Genomic DNA, 15698 nt, shown 5'->3' with positions numbered 1-15698 from the left:
GGCAATTGGCTGGGTAGATTGGGTATCAAGTTTAGATCGAGTCTCCCTTAGGATTAGGAGACCGCAAGATCAAAATTTCGGCTGGTTCTAATGATTAGTTGTCTGGGCTGAATTTTTGAGAAAAACACTTTCTATGACCTTCTAGAACCGAAGAAGAATAATCTAACGTTAAAAAACTAATCAAGGAGCTATAGGACTTCATCCAATACTCTTAACGGCTTCAAACTATCACAACATATGAGTATCATTGTTTAGAACAATATTAATCTAATGCTAATGTTTAGTTATACATTATTTGACATCTTAGTGTTTTTATCGTATTAATTATGTATTGTTTTTTTGTTCCAAAAATTATAATTCCATGTGTATTTTGACCATTTCCACATGTTTTTGTAACCATTTAATATGCATCTTCAATATACTATGATAAATACGTCTTTTAAAATCACTAGACCAAGATGATATATTTGATCCCAATACTCTAAACATTACGCACAACATGTGTATAACCCAATTCTAGATTTATTCCTCATAAACCAACCTATTTTGGTGATGGATCACCATTAGAAAGTGTCTATAAGGTAGTAAAGTTGCTAAAATAGAATATATGCATTATCAATGACAAGCCTTATCCCAACTAAATTGGGTTGGCTAAATGTACCCTAGCCTTCGAATCAGCTCTATTTGAGGCTATACTAGATACAAAGCCTAAGCTATGCATCCTTTCTCATCACTTCTTTTAAATTTATCTTAAGTCTACCTCTAGTTCTTCTAATCCCTTCAATCTTGATTAATCACTTCTCCGTACAAGAGCATTTAAAGGCCTCCATTGAATGCTTGTCATGCCTCCTCAAACAACTTTGTTGTAGCTTATCATTTATTGGAGCTACTCCTAAACCACCTCCAATATGATCGATCATTTATCCTTCCTAGTTTTGCCACTTATCCATCTTAACATCTTCATTGTGCTACACTGAGTATACAATGATGCTTCTTTACAGCCGAACACTCTACACCATACAACCTTTCTAGTCATACGATAGTCCTATAGAATTTTTCTTTAAACTTTAAAGGAATACGTCAATCACACAAGACCCTAGAAGCAATTCCTCACTTTATCCACCCTAATTTAGTTCTACGGGAAACATCATCCTCTAAATACCTTCTTTACCTTGATTGAGCCAAGATACCTAAAATAATTGCTTGTGGAATCTCCTTCTCATTTTGTTTCACCATCTCATCATCCATTTGATCATGACCAAAGTTACACACCAGATGTCCGTCTTTATGCTTCTTAGTTTAAAGCCTTCTAACTCCAAAGTTGCTCTCTATGATTCTAATTTCTAACTTGGTATAATATATATTTACGTCTTATCTACTAAAACAATATCATCAGCAAAAAAACATACACCAGGGAACCTCATTTTGAATGTTTTTGGTCAAATCGTCAATTATAGTGCAAATAAAAATCCTTGATGTAGCCCCTACTATAATCAAAAATTCACCACCTTGTCCCCCCACTATTCTTACGCTTCTCATTTAACCATCATATATATCTTTAACAATGTCCACATATTCATTTGCAACATTTATCTTCTCTAGTACTTGCCGAATTAAGTCTCTAGACATTTTATCATAAGCCTTTTCTAAGCTAATAAAGACCATAAAAAGAACTTTCTTAAACTCTCTATACCTTTCCATAAGTTTCCTAATAAGGTAGCTAGCTTCTATTGAAGATCTTCCTAGCATGAAACCAAATCAGTTCTTTGTTATAGTGATTTCTTATCTAAAACAGTTTTCAATTACTCTCGCCCATAATTTCATAGTGCGACTCATTAGTGTTATGCCTCTATGGTTATTGCATCTTTTAATATCTCCTTTATTTTTGTAAATTGGGACAACAATGCTTCTCCTGCATCTAGCATTTTCCTCATGCTCATAATTTATTAACGATATCGTTAGCCAAGCCAGACTATAGGTTCCTAAGTTCTTTCAAACTTCTATTCAGATTTCATCAGAACCTTGTGCCTTGCCTACTTTCATCCTCCATGGTGTTTACTTTACTTTGGACATCGTAGTTCTATATGTGTTCGAAAATTGGTTCCATGGGGACTGTGAAGTATATTATTAACTTGCCATCTCTGTTTTGATGTCCTCAGACATACTAGTACTTTACCATCTTTACTTTAATACATCTAACATAGTCTAGATCTTTACTATTTTTGGGTAAGTTATCTTAGCTATCTTATAAATAGTTTCTTTCCCTTAATCCCTTCCTCAACGCCTAGCTTATTATATAGATCTTCATACTTCTTCCTTGCTTTTGCCACAATTTTCTCGATTTCATTCCTAGCCAATTTATACCTTTGTAGGTCCTTTACATCCTTAATCTTTGGCTATGATATGCATTATCAAACATGGTAATTTCAGCATCACTTTCCTTTCTTTAAGATTAAATTCATCAAACAACCACCACCACCACCACCACCATAACCTTATCCCAACTTAATGGGGTTGGCTAAATCGACCCAAAGGGTTAAATAAAAAAGACAAGAAAGTAATAGTAGTAACACGTAAGCATAAACAAGGGTAAGTATGACACAAAGTTAAAGAAGCATTCTGGAAAAATCTCTTTACATGGAATGAGATACACTGCAAAATTTCCAAGTAGTACATTCACATCATGAGGAGGGTTGGTGCATCAGGTCGGCAGCCTGCACTGGAAAAGGTCTAGCCAAACATTTTTTCATGGATTTGACCTTATATGATAAAAGCTATGTTAGGGTGTTCCCCGACAAAAGAAGCGACGCGCTACACTATGGCCCGAGTGTAATGATAAGTGGGCAAGGGTTAGCTAGGGCGTCCCCTGTAAGCGACGCGTTGCATCAGAGCCCGGATGCGGTGATAAGTAGGTAAGGGTTCCCACGCCGTGGACGAGTGCAAGTAAAGAAGCTAGTCCATAAGCGTAGGATTAGATTGGCATCTTGGAACATAGGATCTTTAACTGGTAAGAGCTTAGAATTGATAGATGTTATGAGGAGAAGAAGGATTAAAGTAGCTTGTATTCAAGAGACTAGATGGAAGGGTAAAAAAGCCAAAGAGTTGGATGACTTTAAACTTTGGTATAATGATGTGGTGGATGTTAAAAGAGTGGGTGATAGGATTATTGCTATCAAGCTTGTAATGGGGAAAGAGTTCGTAAATATAATTTGTGCATATACACCTCAAGTAGGATTAGATGAAAGTCTAAAGCTAGAATTTTGAGAAAATATGATATGGATGGATTAATGCAAGGAATTCGTCAAGGAGAAAAAGATTATCCTAGGAGGTGATTTAAATGGACATATTGGAAAAGATCAAAGAGGATATGAGAATGTACATGGAGGATATGGTTCTGGAGAAAGGAATGAGGAGGGGATTTCAATTTTAGATTTTGCTACTGCTTTTGATCTATCTATTATAAATACTTAGTTCAAAAAGAGAGATGAGCATTTAATTACCTTCAAAAGTGGACAGCATATAAGCCAAATAGATTTCTTCCTAACTAGAAGGACTGATAGATTGTTGTGCAAGGATTGCAAGGTGATACCGAGGGAAAGCTTAACTGCACAACATAGACTTGTGGTCTTAGATATGTGCTTAGTCCCAAGAACACATAAAAGGTCCAAGGTAAACTATCCTAGAATAAGATGGTGGAATTTGAAAGGGGAGTGCTCTAAATCCTGCGTTAATGAAGTAGTCAAACAAGGAAAATGGGATTTTAAAAGGGATACCAATGCAATGTGGATGAAATGGCTATGTGTATTAAGAAGGTGGCTATATATGTCTTAGGTGAATCAAAAGGAAAGCTCCATTCTTATAAAGAGACGTGGTGGTGGGATAGTGAGGTTCAAGCTACCATTAGGAATAAAAAATGTAGTTTTAAAACATGGCAAAGAACTAAGGATGTTGAGGATCTCCAAAGGTATAGGTTAGATAGAAATGAAGCTAAGAAAATTGTGGGAAAAGCAAAGGAAAAGAAGTATGAAGAATTATACAATTAGTTGGGCACAAAGGAAGGGGGAAAATCTATTTATAAGATAACCAAGATGAGGGATAGGAAGAGTAGAGATCTTGACCATGTTAGATGTATTAAAAATGGAGATGGTAAAGTATTAGTTTGTGAGGAGGACATTAAGAAAAGATGAGAAACCTATTTCTCTAGTTTACTAAATGAACATTCTTCAAGCACTTATGATTCGGACAATTACACCTTTCACCAAGGCACCAATGCCCGAACTTATATACGTAGAATTTCGATGTCCGAAGTAAAAGAAGCTTTAAGGAGGATGAAACTCGGCAAGACACAAGGTCTTGATGAAATCCAAATTAAAGTATGGAAGAACTTAGGAACCCATAGACTAGTTTGGTTGACTAAGTTGTTTAATAAGATTATGAGCACAGGGAAAATGCCAGATGAATGGAGAAGCGTCGTGGTTCCAATTTACAAAAATAAAGGAGATATTCAAAGTTGTAATAACTATAGGGGCATTAAATTGATGAGCCATACGATGAAATTATGGGAAAGAATAATTGAAACCCGTTTGAGACACTTAACTACAGTTACGGAGAACCAATTTGGGTTTATGCCGGGAAGATCTACAATGGAGGCTATTTACCTAATTATGAGACTTATGGAAAGGTATAGAGAATGCAGGAAAGACCTTCATATGGTATTTATTGACCTAGAAAGAGCTTATGATAGAGTCCTTTGAGCGTTAATTTGGCAAGTACTAGAGAAAAAAAGTGTTGCAAGTAAATATGTAGATATAGTTAAGGATATGTATGATGGTTCGGTGACTAGTGTTAGAACAGTGGGGGGATAAAATAATGAATTCCCGATAACAATTGGGCTACATCAAGGGTCAACTTTAAGCCCATATCTATTTGCACTAGTAATGGATGAATTAACCAAAGACATTCAAGATAAGGTCCCCTGGTGTATGCTTTTTGCGGATGATATTGTGTTGATTGATGAGACCCAAGTGGGGATTAATACCAAATTAGAATCATGGAGAGTAGCTTTGGAATCAAAAGGCTTTAAACTTAGTAAATCGAACACAGAATATTAGTTTGTAACTTTAGTCATGATCGGGCAGATGATGAGGTGGTGATACTTGACTATAAAGAGATTCCTTAAGAGTGATTGTTTTAGGTACCTAGGTTCAATCATAGTAAAAGAGGTGATTTAGAGGATGAGGTTTCCCAAAGAATTAAAATAGGGTGGATGAAGTGGAGAGGTGCGTCCAGGGTCTTATGTGATTGGCGTATTCCATTAAAGCTTAAAGGAAAATTTTATAGGACCATTGTTCGACCAGCTATGATGTATGGTGTTGAGTGTTGGAGTGTTAAAAAGAATCATATAGATAAACTCAGTGTAGCAAAAATGATAAAATGCTAAGATGGATGAGTGGCAAAACTAGATTGTATAAGATAAGAAATGATCATATTAGAGTTGGTTTGGGAGTTGCTCCCATAAGTGATAAGCTTCGAGAAAGTCGTTTGAGGTGGCACGGCCACGTTCAATGGAGACCTATAAATTCCCCTGTACGGAGAAGTGAGATAATCCATATTGAAGGAACTAGAAGAGCTAGGGGTAGATCTAAGATACCCTTAAAGAAGTGGTGAGAAAGGATATGTATAGCTTAGGCCTTGTATCTAGCATGGCCTTGAACAGAACTGATTGGAGGGCAAGAATCCATGTAGCCGACCCCATTTAGTTGGGAAAAGGCTTATTGTTGTTGTTGTTGTACATTCACATCATAAAGCTCCTTTGATACAAGAGCCAGGTCTCATAAAAAATAAATAAATAAATAGAACCTGCATTCGCAAGTTCTTTGGCTCTAGATGAATATGGACTCTTTTTTAGTACCCCAAACTAAAGTAATAAAGAAATCATGTTGGTTCAAGCACCTTCCATCATAAAGGGCTCCATGATTTCTTCCCCTCCCTCCTGTGTTTTCACCCTATACTGATTTTTATAATTAATTATATGCACAAAAATAGCCATATCTCCACATTTATGTCTCAATAATATTATATTAACAAAGTAGTTATATATATATTTTTCCATTGTAACAAAAGATGAACTCCAGCTATCTCCCCTAAAGCAACTGTCTGTTGTAATTAATTCACTAACCTGGCCGCTGGGCATGCATCAGATTCCTTTTCTTTTTCACCCTTGTTCGCTTCACAACAATAAGCAGTACACAGTCAGTCAGTCAGTCAGTCATTGGCTCATTGTTGTAAACTTCTAAGTAGATAATTGTGTTAATCACGCTTATTTTTGTGTCCTATTTGTTATTTCTTTTTTTTTTAGGTTGCCAAGACACTCCAAAATTTACATTCAGCACTTCATATGATTGATTAGCATATCAGCATTGTGGCATTACTTCACAACGTAACTAATCCCTAAATAAATGATCCAATATTGAGCCTACCCTATACATGCAGAGAGAAATGATATTAAAATTTAAAAATGATAAATATAATAGAAGAACCCCAGAGTCAACAGAAGGCAAATACAGAAAACAAACATAAATAGAGATTGCATGTCCGGCTTATCATTTATTATCTTGAAATTTTACTTGCATGTGTTTGTGGTTGTACCACATAGAATCTTCCATCTATGATCATTAATTTACCAATTCAAGAATTGCTGCTTCTTAAAGCTCTCATTTTCCTGAATACATGCATTTATGGAAATAAGTAGTGCTTTATCTTTCTATGTAAGCATTATGAAAGAATTAATTTTAACAGCCAATATTGCTCAAACTTAAACTATGTTTTTGTGCTCGCTAGTTTTGGCAAAGGGAGGCTGCTAGCTTGAGGCAACAATTGCAGAACTTGCAAGAAAATCACAGGTGCAATCCCTTGCATTTAAATTTGAGTTCTACAGATTTTTACATGCAAAAGAAACCTAAAGAAATAGTAATAGCTCCATAAAAGGTAGAGCAAAAATCTAGAAATATGATAATCAGTCAAGTTTTATTTGTACGCATTTTTCACACTCACATCATTGATTTAAGACTGAATCATTAATAAACCAAATATTTTAGTGACTAGAAATGATGACGGAGAAGTAGTGACATGTAGCATTATCTGCATCTTTCTTAAAGTGAGTGATAAAAGACGAACAAAATTTCAACAGAAAGATCCAATCAAAACAATTTTAGAGTGAGTTATAATAATTGCTATTTGTGCTATGTTGAGACTTCCTATAAAAGTAAACTATCCTTTAGGCCTAAAGCAGAGATTTGTGAATCTAGAAGAGAACCATTCTCCCCACAAAAGAACAATTAAAGTAGTAAAGAGGACAAGATGGATCAGCAGAGGGACCCTTTGTCCCAAAGCAATGTATCATGGACCAATTTGATCAAGTTAATCACTGGAAATTGTTTTATAATACAAATAACTTGAGTGCAAGGCCTGAGGTGAATTTTAAGAGACCTAGAGACAAGCTGTAGCTTTTCTGCTAGCCACTCAAATGAAGGGAATAAAATGTCTACCACTTGCCCTTCACATTACAGTGCCAATTATAGTTGTAAGAAACAGTCAAACAGGGACACACTGTTGCGTTGGATCTATATTATCTCCTCTTTCACTGAACAATGTTGAAAGTAGGTCTTACAATTGTCAAAATGAGCTTGTGTAGCGTGAGGAAAGTCTAAGGACAGACTTTTGATTGGCAAATACCAAAATGACCAGTTTCTGACAGTGTATTACCCTGTGTGTCAAGTTGACTATCACTGAAGTACCAGAAACCCAATTTTTATCTCCATGGGATTCAAGGGAGGGAACTAGATTCAACCCCAGTTTTCCTGGAGGTATGAGGTGCCAAATGGCAATAATATTCGGGGACAGAAGGCATGTTCTTGATCCACATCCAAAAAAATTAACATGGACAAGCGCTTGCTGTTGAAATACTTTCAGTTTATCATAAGGTCATCGGAAATGTAATGGTGTACCAAGGCAAGGATAACTTGATGGATTCACATGAAGAGCAAGAAACACAAGGGCCCTTGATGAAAGGAGCTTAAGCCACAAACCAAGTAGATAGTCTTTTTATTTATTTATTTATTATTATTATTATTTTAAAAATGAATAGATAATGTAGGTTGGATGCATGGAGTTCAATTATGAGGAGACAACATATGTTAATAAATAGAACACAGTGAGAATTTGGAACTTAGAAATCACCAACAAAAAATTAAAGAGTAAGAATCTATATGGACTATAATACAAAGAGCTCATCAAACCAATGTACAACTACGGTACATTTGGTGTGATCAAACTCCTAGACAAACATCTAACCAAAAGCAGGAGATACCACAACTATCACCCACTTTTTTTCCTTTATTAGCGATGATGATACCAATCACATCGAAACTAGGAGTGTGTAATCCAAAACAGGACACAACAAGGGACTGGTTACTTAGTTTGACTGCTGGACACATATGGTCTAATTACGAAGACACTATGTCTCATACTAGTTGTAGCTACTACTTATAATCTTAATCCAAATTTCTCTTTATCATAAAAAAATTTAAAAAAAATAAAAAGATCGATCCATTAGGAGTCGATGTCTTGGAAGCTGGAACTAGAAATGCATTTAATTGGCGTTGAGGAATTATGTTGGAGATACCTGCAAATAATGTTTGAATTTAAATTCCATGTCATTTACAGTTCCAGAATTAATAGGGACTGCACCCAGCATCCATGGCAAAATGTGAAACCTGTTCATAGGGGAGAAACCGCAAAGAAGGCCTTTGTAGTTCATACCTAATCCTGATCGTAAAGGGTAAGAGAAAATGTCAATAGAAGGGTTTACATGAGAATGAGTAACTGTATGACAATACACATGATCAAAAAATATATAAAAGTTTGAAGGTCTTCATCCCATAGCATTGGACGAAAATAAGCTAAAGTGTAGCCTAATAATGCTGGCCCTGTCAGAAAGGGCATCTAGATTCACACTCTGTGAATGGATGAGTGGCCCATTTAAGCCTGGCAGATAGGGTTCAGCGGGTTGGCCTCATGAAAATCCAGTAGTGGAAGTCTATCATGTGGCCTACCTTAATGGCAAACAACCAGAAATCCTATTTCTAAGATGGGATGTGTAGATCTAGAAGCTGCAAAATAAGCCTGGGTTCTAATATTCACAAGGGAGGATAAAGTTTTGAATCTCTAGAACTTTTGCTCGCTGCTGTTCCAAAACCTGGAAGCCTCCAGAGAGAATGCCCTTTTTTCTGGCTCTCTGTCCAGCAATAGAACCCATGATCTCCCGGCTCCTCTACCAAGGTCCCCTGTGAAGTGTGACTACTGTCCAAAAGAAGTATGACGCCAGGGAGTATTACTAGAAACTTCATGGCCATCATATTGATGCTTCTGGTTGTGGCCGTAGTTGAGGTTGTGGTAACTCCAGCTAGTCCAACCATACTGAGACATCTGACTTATATAGGGCTGCTCTTCCCTGTCATCGTCTTCTACCAGCATCTATTTCTTCTGCATCGGCTGTTGCAACTGATTATTCCAACCTTGCCAGTTCAGGTACCCCTTTTGTTGTCATAGCATCTATCTATTTCAACATCTACATGGATTACCGACAGCAGGACACATCAGATCACATGACAGGTCTATCCAACCTTTTCTTTAGGTACAGTTCCTGCTGCGGTAAAGGCACAATTTAGTCAATGGAAGTCATCCCACAATTTTAAGAAGGGCCTGTTTGTTGTCATCTAAGTTTGTCCATTAGTAGTCTAACTTACAATCCTAATTGGAAGTCACATTGTTCCCTTCTCATTGTGTTTCTCAGGATCTCTTGATTGGGCAACAATTGAGTTAGTAGAGCGCAGAATGATCTTTATCTGCTTGATGATGGATATTATTTGGTTTCCAGTCTGGCTCTTCAGCCACCTTCTTTGCTTCCTTCCATTTTTAAGTTCCTACAGTGGTAGTGTTGTTTTGGAAATCTCCTTTGGGGAGTTCAGCTATGACTTTTCCATCTACCTAGCATTGTATTTTGATGCAGATCCAGCACCAAATTGTGTTCATTTTCCCAGGTGTAAGTCCTAGATGTAGTTGGTTTTCAACTCCTAATCCAAGGAGGACATCAAATGTTAAATTATCTATAGACAGCCCCAACAATTGGGAAGAATACAGATTTTAGTATTTGCTTAAGCTCTGTTGTGTTTTCTTTTTGAGAGTTGTCTGATCAGAAATAGGTTTTTCTTTTCTCCAGTAGAAATTGAAATAGGTTTGACTGGGTTCTTTTGGTGACTAACATCCATTATGGTTTCTATTAAGGTTCTTGGTGAGCAATACCAAGCAGTGTTTGAAATTTCCTTTCACTTGGCGTTTTGACACTAGTTTTCGGTCGAAATCTCGCCAAAACATATTGTACCATGCTTTTAGCGTACAGCCTAATGTAAGGCCAATAAACAAAATTCCAACATTATTTTTTACTAGAACATGACACAAATTGGTCTTCTTGATTTGCACATGCTCCGCTGGATGCGGATAAAACTGGATCATGTATTTTCATAAATCTAAACATAATATACAAGAAAACATGGAAACTTCCATTAAATTAGAATGCAAGAACAATAAGTATGCTAGAAGCCATAACTATGGTTCGGAAACTCAGAACTCAATTACAAGATACCAACTCTGCAACTCATCAATCATAGCTCATAACAAACATAAGAACAAGAACAATCATGAACTAGTGAGTCCAAACTACTATGTTGGCCTGGGTCTATCCCACTACTATGTATCCGTCAGACCCAACGCGCGTTATGCTCAGATTGTGTCACATATGCATCCCACAACATAGAAGCTGAGAAGTAGCGGACATAATCAGATACCACCTCCATGTATGTGGCCTCATCAGCATACTGAAGGTAACCAACATAATTGTCAAGGCGACACCTCATCACGTTGCTTGGTGTCACCTTGGTTTTCTTCACCCCCTTGGATACCTTGTTGCCTTGGTGCCTTGACAACTATAGTAACCACTCCTAGGACATGGGTCTGCATACTAGAAGGCAGCGATGTACTACTGATTGATCCACCATTATACCTATCAAAAGGATCATACGGTGCCGCCAGCATCGAGCACGGGTACAGGTATGCTGGCTGGTGTGCAGGAATAGGAACAGGATACGCTAACATCAAATTAATAAAGGAAGACCCCATACCACCGTACTATGACTCAGACCATGAGTGGGAGCTAGAATAAGATGGAGCCCCTCATAGATGAACTCCCGCCAATACTATGTCATACATAGAACCTGAAAGTTTTACCAATCTAGTATTTTTTCCCTTGCCCATGTATTTTTATCAAATATAAAATCTTTTTTTTCGGCAATAAAATTGACTACCCATAGCAAAACCAAGTATAAAATGACATGGGCAACACTTTTAAAACATATAGAGACCATTCCGTATATTTCTATAATTTTCAAAACCACAATAGGTATTTCCCCTATTTTCCCATTCTTTTTATAATTTTTATAAAATTACAAATTTTTAAAAAATAAAATAATTAATTAAGAGGCCAAAAAGTATTTCACTCCCTTACACTATAGCCTGTAGCTTAGCTTATGGAATTCAATATATATTTATTCCATCACCATACAAAACATCTATCAGAGATAATTTTTGCATTTTCATGTAAGAAAAAATATTTTTTAAATCATAAAATTAAATAAAAAAAATTGGACACCCTAAGTTTCTAAATTGGCCCATTGTGTTCAAAAAATATTATTTTCATCAACATTGGGATGGAATAAGGAAAGATGGCATGCCTCAATCTAGAGAAAACACCCAAATGTTGATGGAATAAGGTTCAATCAACCTTCACCCACGTTTTCCTGCAAAAATGAGTAAATACCCCTTGATTTGAGCAAGCAATTGAAATTTGAAAGGATCAGTTGAAATAGAGAAGGAAGAAATCACTCTTGATCGAAACAGCAACTCAACTCGAAATTTTACATGAAATGAAATATTGCTTTTAATTAAAGAGTAGAAATTACAACATGCCCCCTCAAAACTCCTCTATTTCATCAAAGCACCGAAATGACCAAAATTTCAACGAAATTCGTCGAAATTTGGTTCACTTTCATTTCGATGTGTCATTTTGTTTCGGTACGCTAGAAACCCCCAAAATTTCACAAAAGCTCAAGTCTGATTTCACGAGTATTTGTTCCATGCTAGTGATGTATATGGTAACACATTTTCCCCTCACGTCATCCAAAATGGCTATGACTGTCTGCTCTTTTAGTCTGGTTTTGTCTCTAGAAATTTGTCAGTTTCTCTTGGTCCAAAGTTGCTAGTTAGTTGCACAAAGTGCCAAACATTACAATCACTCCTATTCTCTCCTTTGCTTTAAAGTGGTGCCTCCCCATAAAGCAGCCTCAGTCAACCATGTCATTGCCCTCCTTTCATTTGTTAGCTTTGTGAAGATACAACTTCACAGCAAGTACTAAAACTGCATCAGAAGATTAGGTGGTCTCCATTTTCAATCCATGCCCAGAAAAAAGCAACATGGGTGCCCCAAAATTTTCCTTCTAATCAAATTGTCCCTAGTTGGCAATCCATCTTTGAAGCACCTCCACGTTGTAATGCGTGCCTCGGAATATTATCAACAAACCAAACCACCATCCGTAACCTACCCCTTGTGCTCTTTGTCAAGTGGCATCCGAATCTGATTTGGTGGTGAAAATCCCTGTGGTCGTCCCATTCCAAACCACCATGTCTGCCAGCTAGCATCTCAAAGCAACGTTGAACATACATTGTTCAACAATGATCATGTGGAAATAATGTTCTCTTAATTGTGTATGTTGATGATATGGTCATCAAAAATGGAGAAATTTCCTGCCTCAAGATTTTGGGCAACGTATTCAAGATAAAAGATCTTTAGACAGTGAGTTTAGACAACCTTTTTATTTTGTCAGCACTAAAGCCTGGTCGACTAGTGGCATCTACCTATCTCAGAAGAACTATCTGCTTAACCTAACTTCATAAAACTAGTGTCCTTAGATGCTAGAAAGGTTCAAAATTTTGTTTGGTCTTGAGGTTTTACCCACCTCAAGACAGACCGAAATCTCAAGATTTCAGGGACATCCTTATGAAACCTGGTGTAAATTCTACCAGGCTTTGGTGGGTTTTATGCCTTTTATGGGTGTGGTTCTTTTTGACAACCTGTTTTAGGGCCTATAAACACATATTCCATGGTTAATCTGGTTAGAAAGGGAAAAAACCCCACAATGGTCTTCCGAATTTGCATTCTATGTGTTAGGTCAAATCTGAATGTATTTTCACACATCTAAACATTCTTGAAATATAAATTCACATTCATGGAGACCCTTTAAGGCTATATTAGCACATTTTAATGATACCAAAATATGTGTTTTGTACTCACCCTTGATTGTCAATGTACTGTTGAATCCACATGTATAACTCCCTAGAATTTGACTGAAAATATCCAAAATTTAAAGATTCCAGACTAAAATACCAGAATTTCAACAAAATTCTAGTCAACCAGCCAATTTTGTTTCACAGGTATGTTTTGTTTCAATGACCTTGAAACTTCCGAAATCTCGTGGGATTTCAGAGCATGGATACAAGCTGGGAGATCTCCCAAATGATGCTAACAGAAGTATGTGCTTAACCTTCTTTTTAAGACTGGTGTACTCGGATGTTGGGAGGTTGTCCTGCCGTTGCTAACAATCACCTACTTACCAAAGAAGGCAATTCAAATGGACATAATGGAAGCAATTATGCACATTCTCAGATACTTCTAGTCTGCCTTAGGTCTTTGCAATCTCCTTTCTCCTCATGATCATCTTTGAATTCAAGCTTTCAAGGACACTAATTGCGCAACTTCACCAGATGATCGTAGGTCTACTTAAAGTTATGGTACCTTCATACATGGTTCAAGATCTTACTCTCAAGAGGGCAAATTCGCCCTTGAGAAAAATCAAGATCCTGCTCAAGTTGGCGAGATCTCAGGCGAGATATGGTAAATCTCGATGGCCCAAGTCAAGTGAACTCGAGGGCCCATCTCGAGGGATTCTAAGGGCCAGGTTCGCCTCAAAGTTGGCATTTAGTGTACTTTAGGCCTTCTAAACACATTGGTGGCCTTAGATTTGTGAGAAAACAACCCTATGTATGAGACCCTATGTATGAGACTATGAGTTCTAACTTGACATTAAGTTTTAAAATGAAGTACTGCAAGAATGAACATGCAATGTTATTAAACATGAAATATAGAACCACTATGACATATAAATCAAATGATAAGATACATCAAATAACTTACATTGTTTAAAATTCCATCCATAAAAGTATATTGTTCATAATTCCATCCATATAAGTACAATACAACATCATCATTCTCAACTCTCAAGAAGGGGGAGGCAACCAAGTCAAAAGCTAAGACCTCCCCCCCCCCCGGGGGCCCCCCTCGGGCTTTCTCGTCGCTCTCGTGTGGGGCACTTGTCCCCGGTCCCTTGTTTCCCCGTGTTTGCCTGTTTGCCCCGTGGCGGCCCGTCGGTTTGTTGCCTGGTCCCCGGCCCCGCTGTTTTGTCTTTTGGGTTTTCCCTTGGGCTCCTTGGCCTTCGGCTGTCTTGTTTTTGTGGTGTGTCCGCTTGGTGTCCGGGGCCCGACGTGTCCCTGGGTCGGCGGGCGGGGCGGGGGCCTCGTTTATATTCCGGCCGGTCTCGCGCCCCTCGGTCTCGCGTCTCTCCTCCTCCTGCGGGCCTCTTCTGGGTGCGTCTCTGTTCTCGGGTTCCTTGTGGTTCTGTTGGTTTCTTGCTGCTCTGTGTTCCTGCTCCCGGCTTTTGCTTCTTGGCTGGTCTTCTTTTTGGGTCTGCTCCTGTCCTGGCGTCCAAGGAAGAAAATTCGACCAAAACAGAATTTCGACCTTGCAAAAGGCCGAAATTTCGAGTTTTTTTCGAAATTCGATCAAAATTGGATACTTTTTCTGAAAATTAGAACTTCAATTTCGGGCCTCATATGGACTCAAAATGATTTGGATTCTTGTATACTACCTATTTCAAGCATAATAAACACAATGGAACTAGTATTTTGTAAAAAACAAAACTATTGAAAATTTATCATTCAAGTATACTAACAAATGGAGGTTCGTTCCGACAAGTGCAAATTGTATTGCATACATGCATAGAATCAACAACATACATGAATTGTTTGGTAGAATGGTTACATATACAACAAGTCAACAAAATAAAATGACCGACTAGATCAAATGATGGTGTCTCAAATATATAAAGCTAAAGCCTATATAACATATATACATAAAATAAAAATACATAATTTTAGAAAATAATTATTATAATAAAAAAATGAAAAAATGGTAGCAAATAATAAAAAGATAAGTTTAACAAAACACAATTATAGATCATAGTCCTAGGCTAAACATATATTAATTTCAAGGCAATACAAGATCATTTAAGGCATGAACAAAACAAAAATAAAAAAAGGGGAAGTTTGGAAGCTGTTGGGTGTGGCTCATGCTTCATATTCTATTGTTGCTGGAGTTTCCTTTGTAGCTGTTGTGGCTTAGGAGGTGTTTGGAGGCTAAAAATGAGCAAAAGTGGTGTTTGAAGGCGAAGGAGTAGTGAAAATTAGGTGAAAAT

General features: G+C 37.2%; 2 protein-coding genes across 11 annotated transcripts in view; one reads left to right on the top strand and one right to left on the bottom strand.

The window, feature by feature from the left end:
* Positions 1 to 15698, bottom strand: part of LOC149017083 (uncharacterized) — a 73934-nt gene that overhangs the window by 20386 nt on the left and 37850 nt on the right. For 3 of the 8 annotated variants that reach the window (XR_016172774.1, XR_016172769.1, XR_016172773.1), the window contains one exon: positions 6179 to 8826. The exons of 1 other annotated variant lie outside the window; for it this stretch is intronic. Coding sequence is in view for 1 of the 7 variants with exons in the window: in XM_089151395.1 (XP_089007521.1) it covers positions 6179 to 6227 (49 nt within the window). In the remaining 6 variants the exon portion in view is untranslated. The remainder of the gene's footprint in view (positions 1 to 6178; positions 8827 to 15698) is intronic. 4 more of the 8 variants (XR_016172770.1, XR_016172775.1, XM_089151395.1 and 1 more) reach the window with 2 other exon arrangements.
* LOC149017084 (MADS-box transcription factor 23-like) overlaps positions 1 to 15698 on the top strand; it is a 50549-nt gene that overhangs the window by 32388 nt on the left and 2463 nt on the right. For all 3 annotated transcript variants that reach the window (XM_089151393.1, XM_089151394.1, XM_089151392.1), the window contains exon 4: positions 6841 to 6902. In XM_089151393.1, coding sequence (XP_089007519.1) covers positions 6841 to 6902 — 62 coding nt within the window. The remainder of the gene's footprint in view (positions 1 to 6840; positions 6903 to 15698) is intronic.

This window comes from Hakea prostrata, chromosome 4 (genome assembly GCF_041222555.1).
Source record: "Hakea prostrata isolate BN-2017 chromosome 4, UWA_Hpros_2, whole genome shotgun sequence".
Taxonomy (NCBI): Eukaryota; Viridiplantae; Streptophyta; class Magnoliopsida; order Proteales; family Proteaceae; genus Hakea; species Hakea prostrata.
Note: the sequence above shows the minus strand (reverse complement) of the source record. Positions and strands in the feature narration are given on the sequence as shown.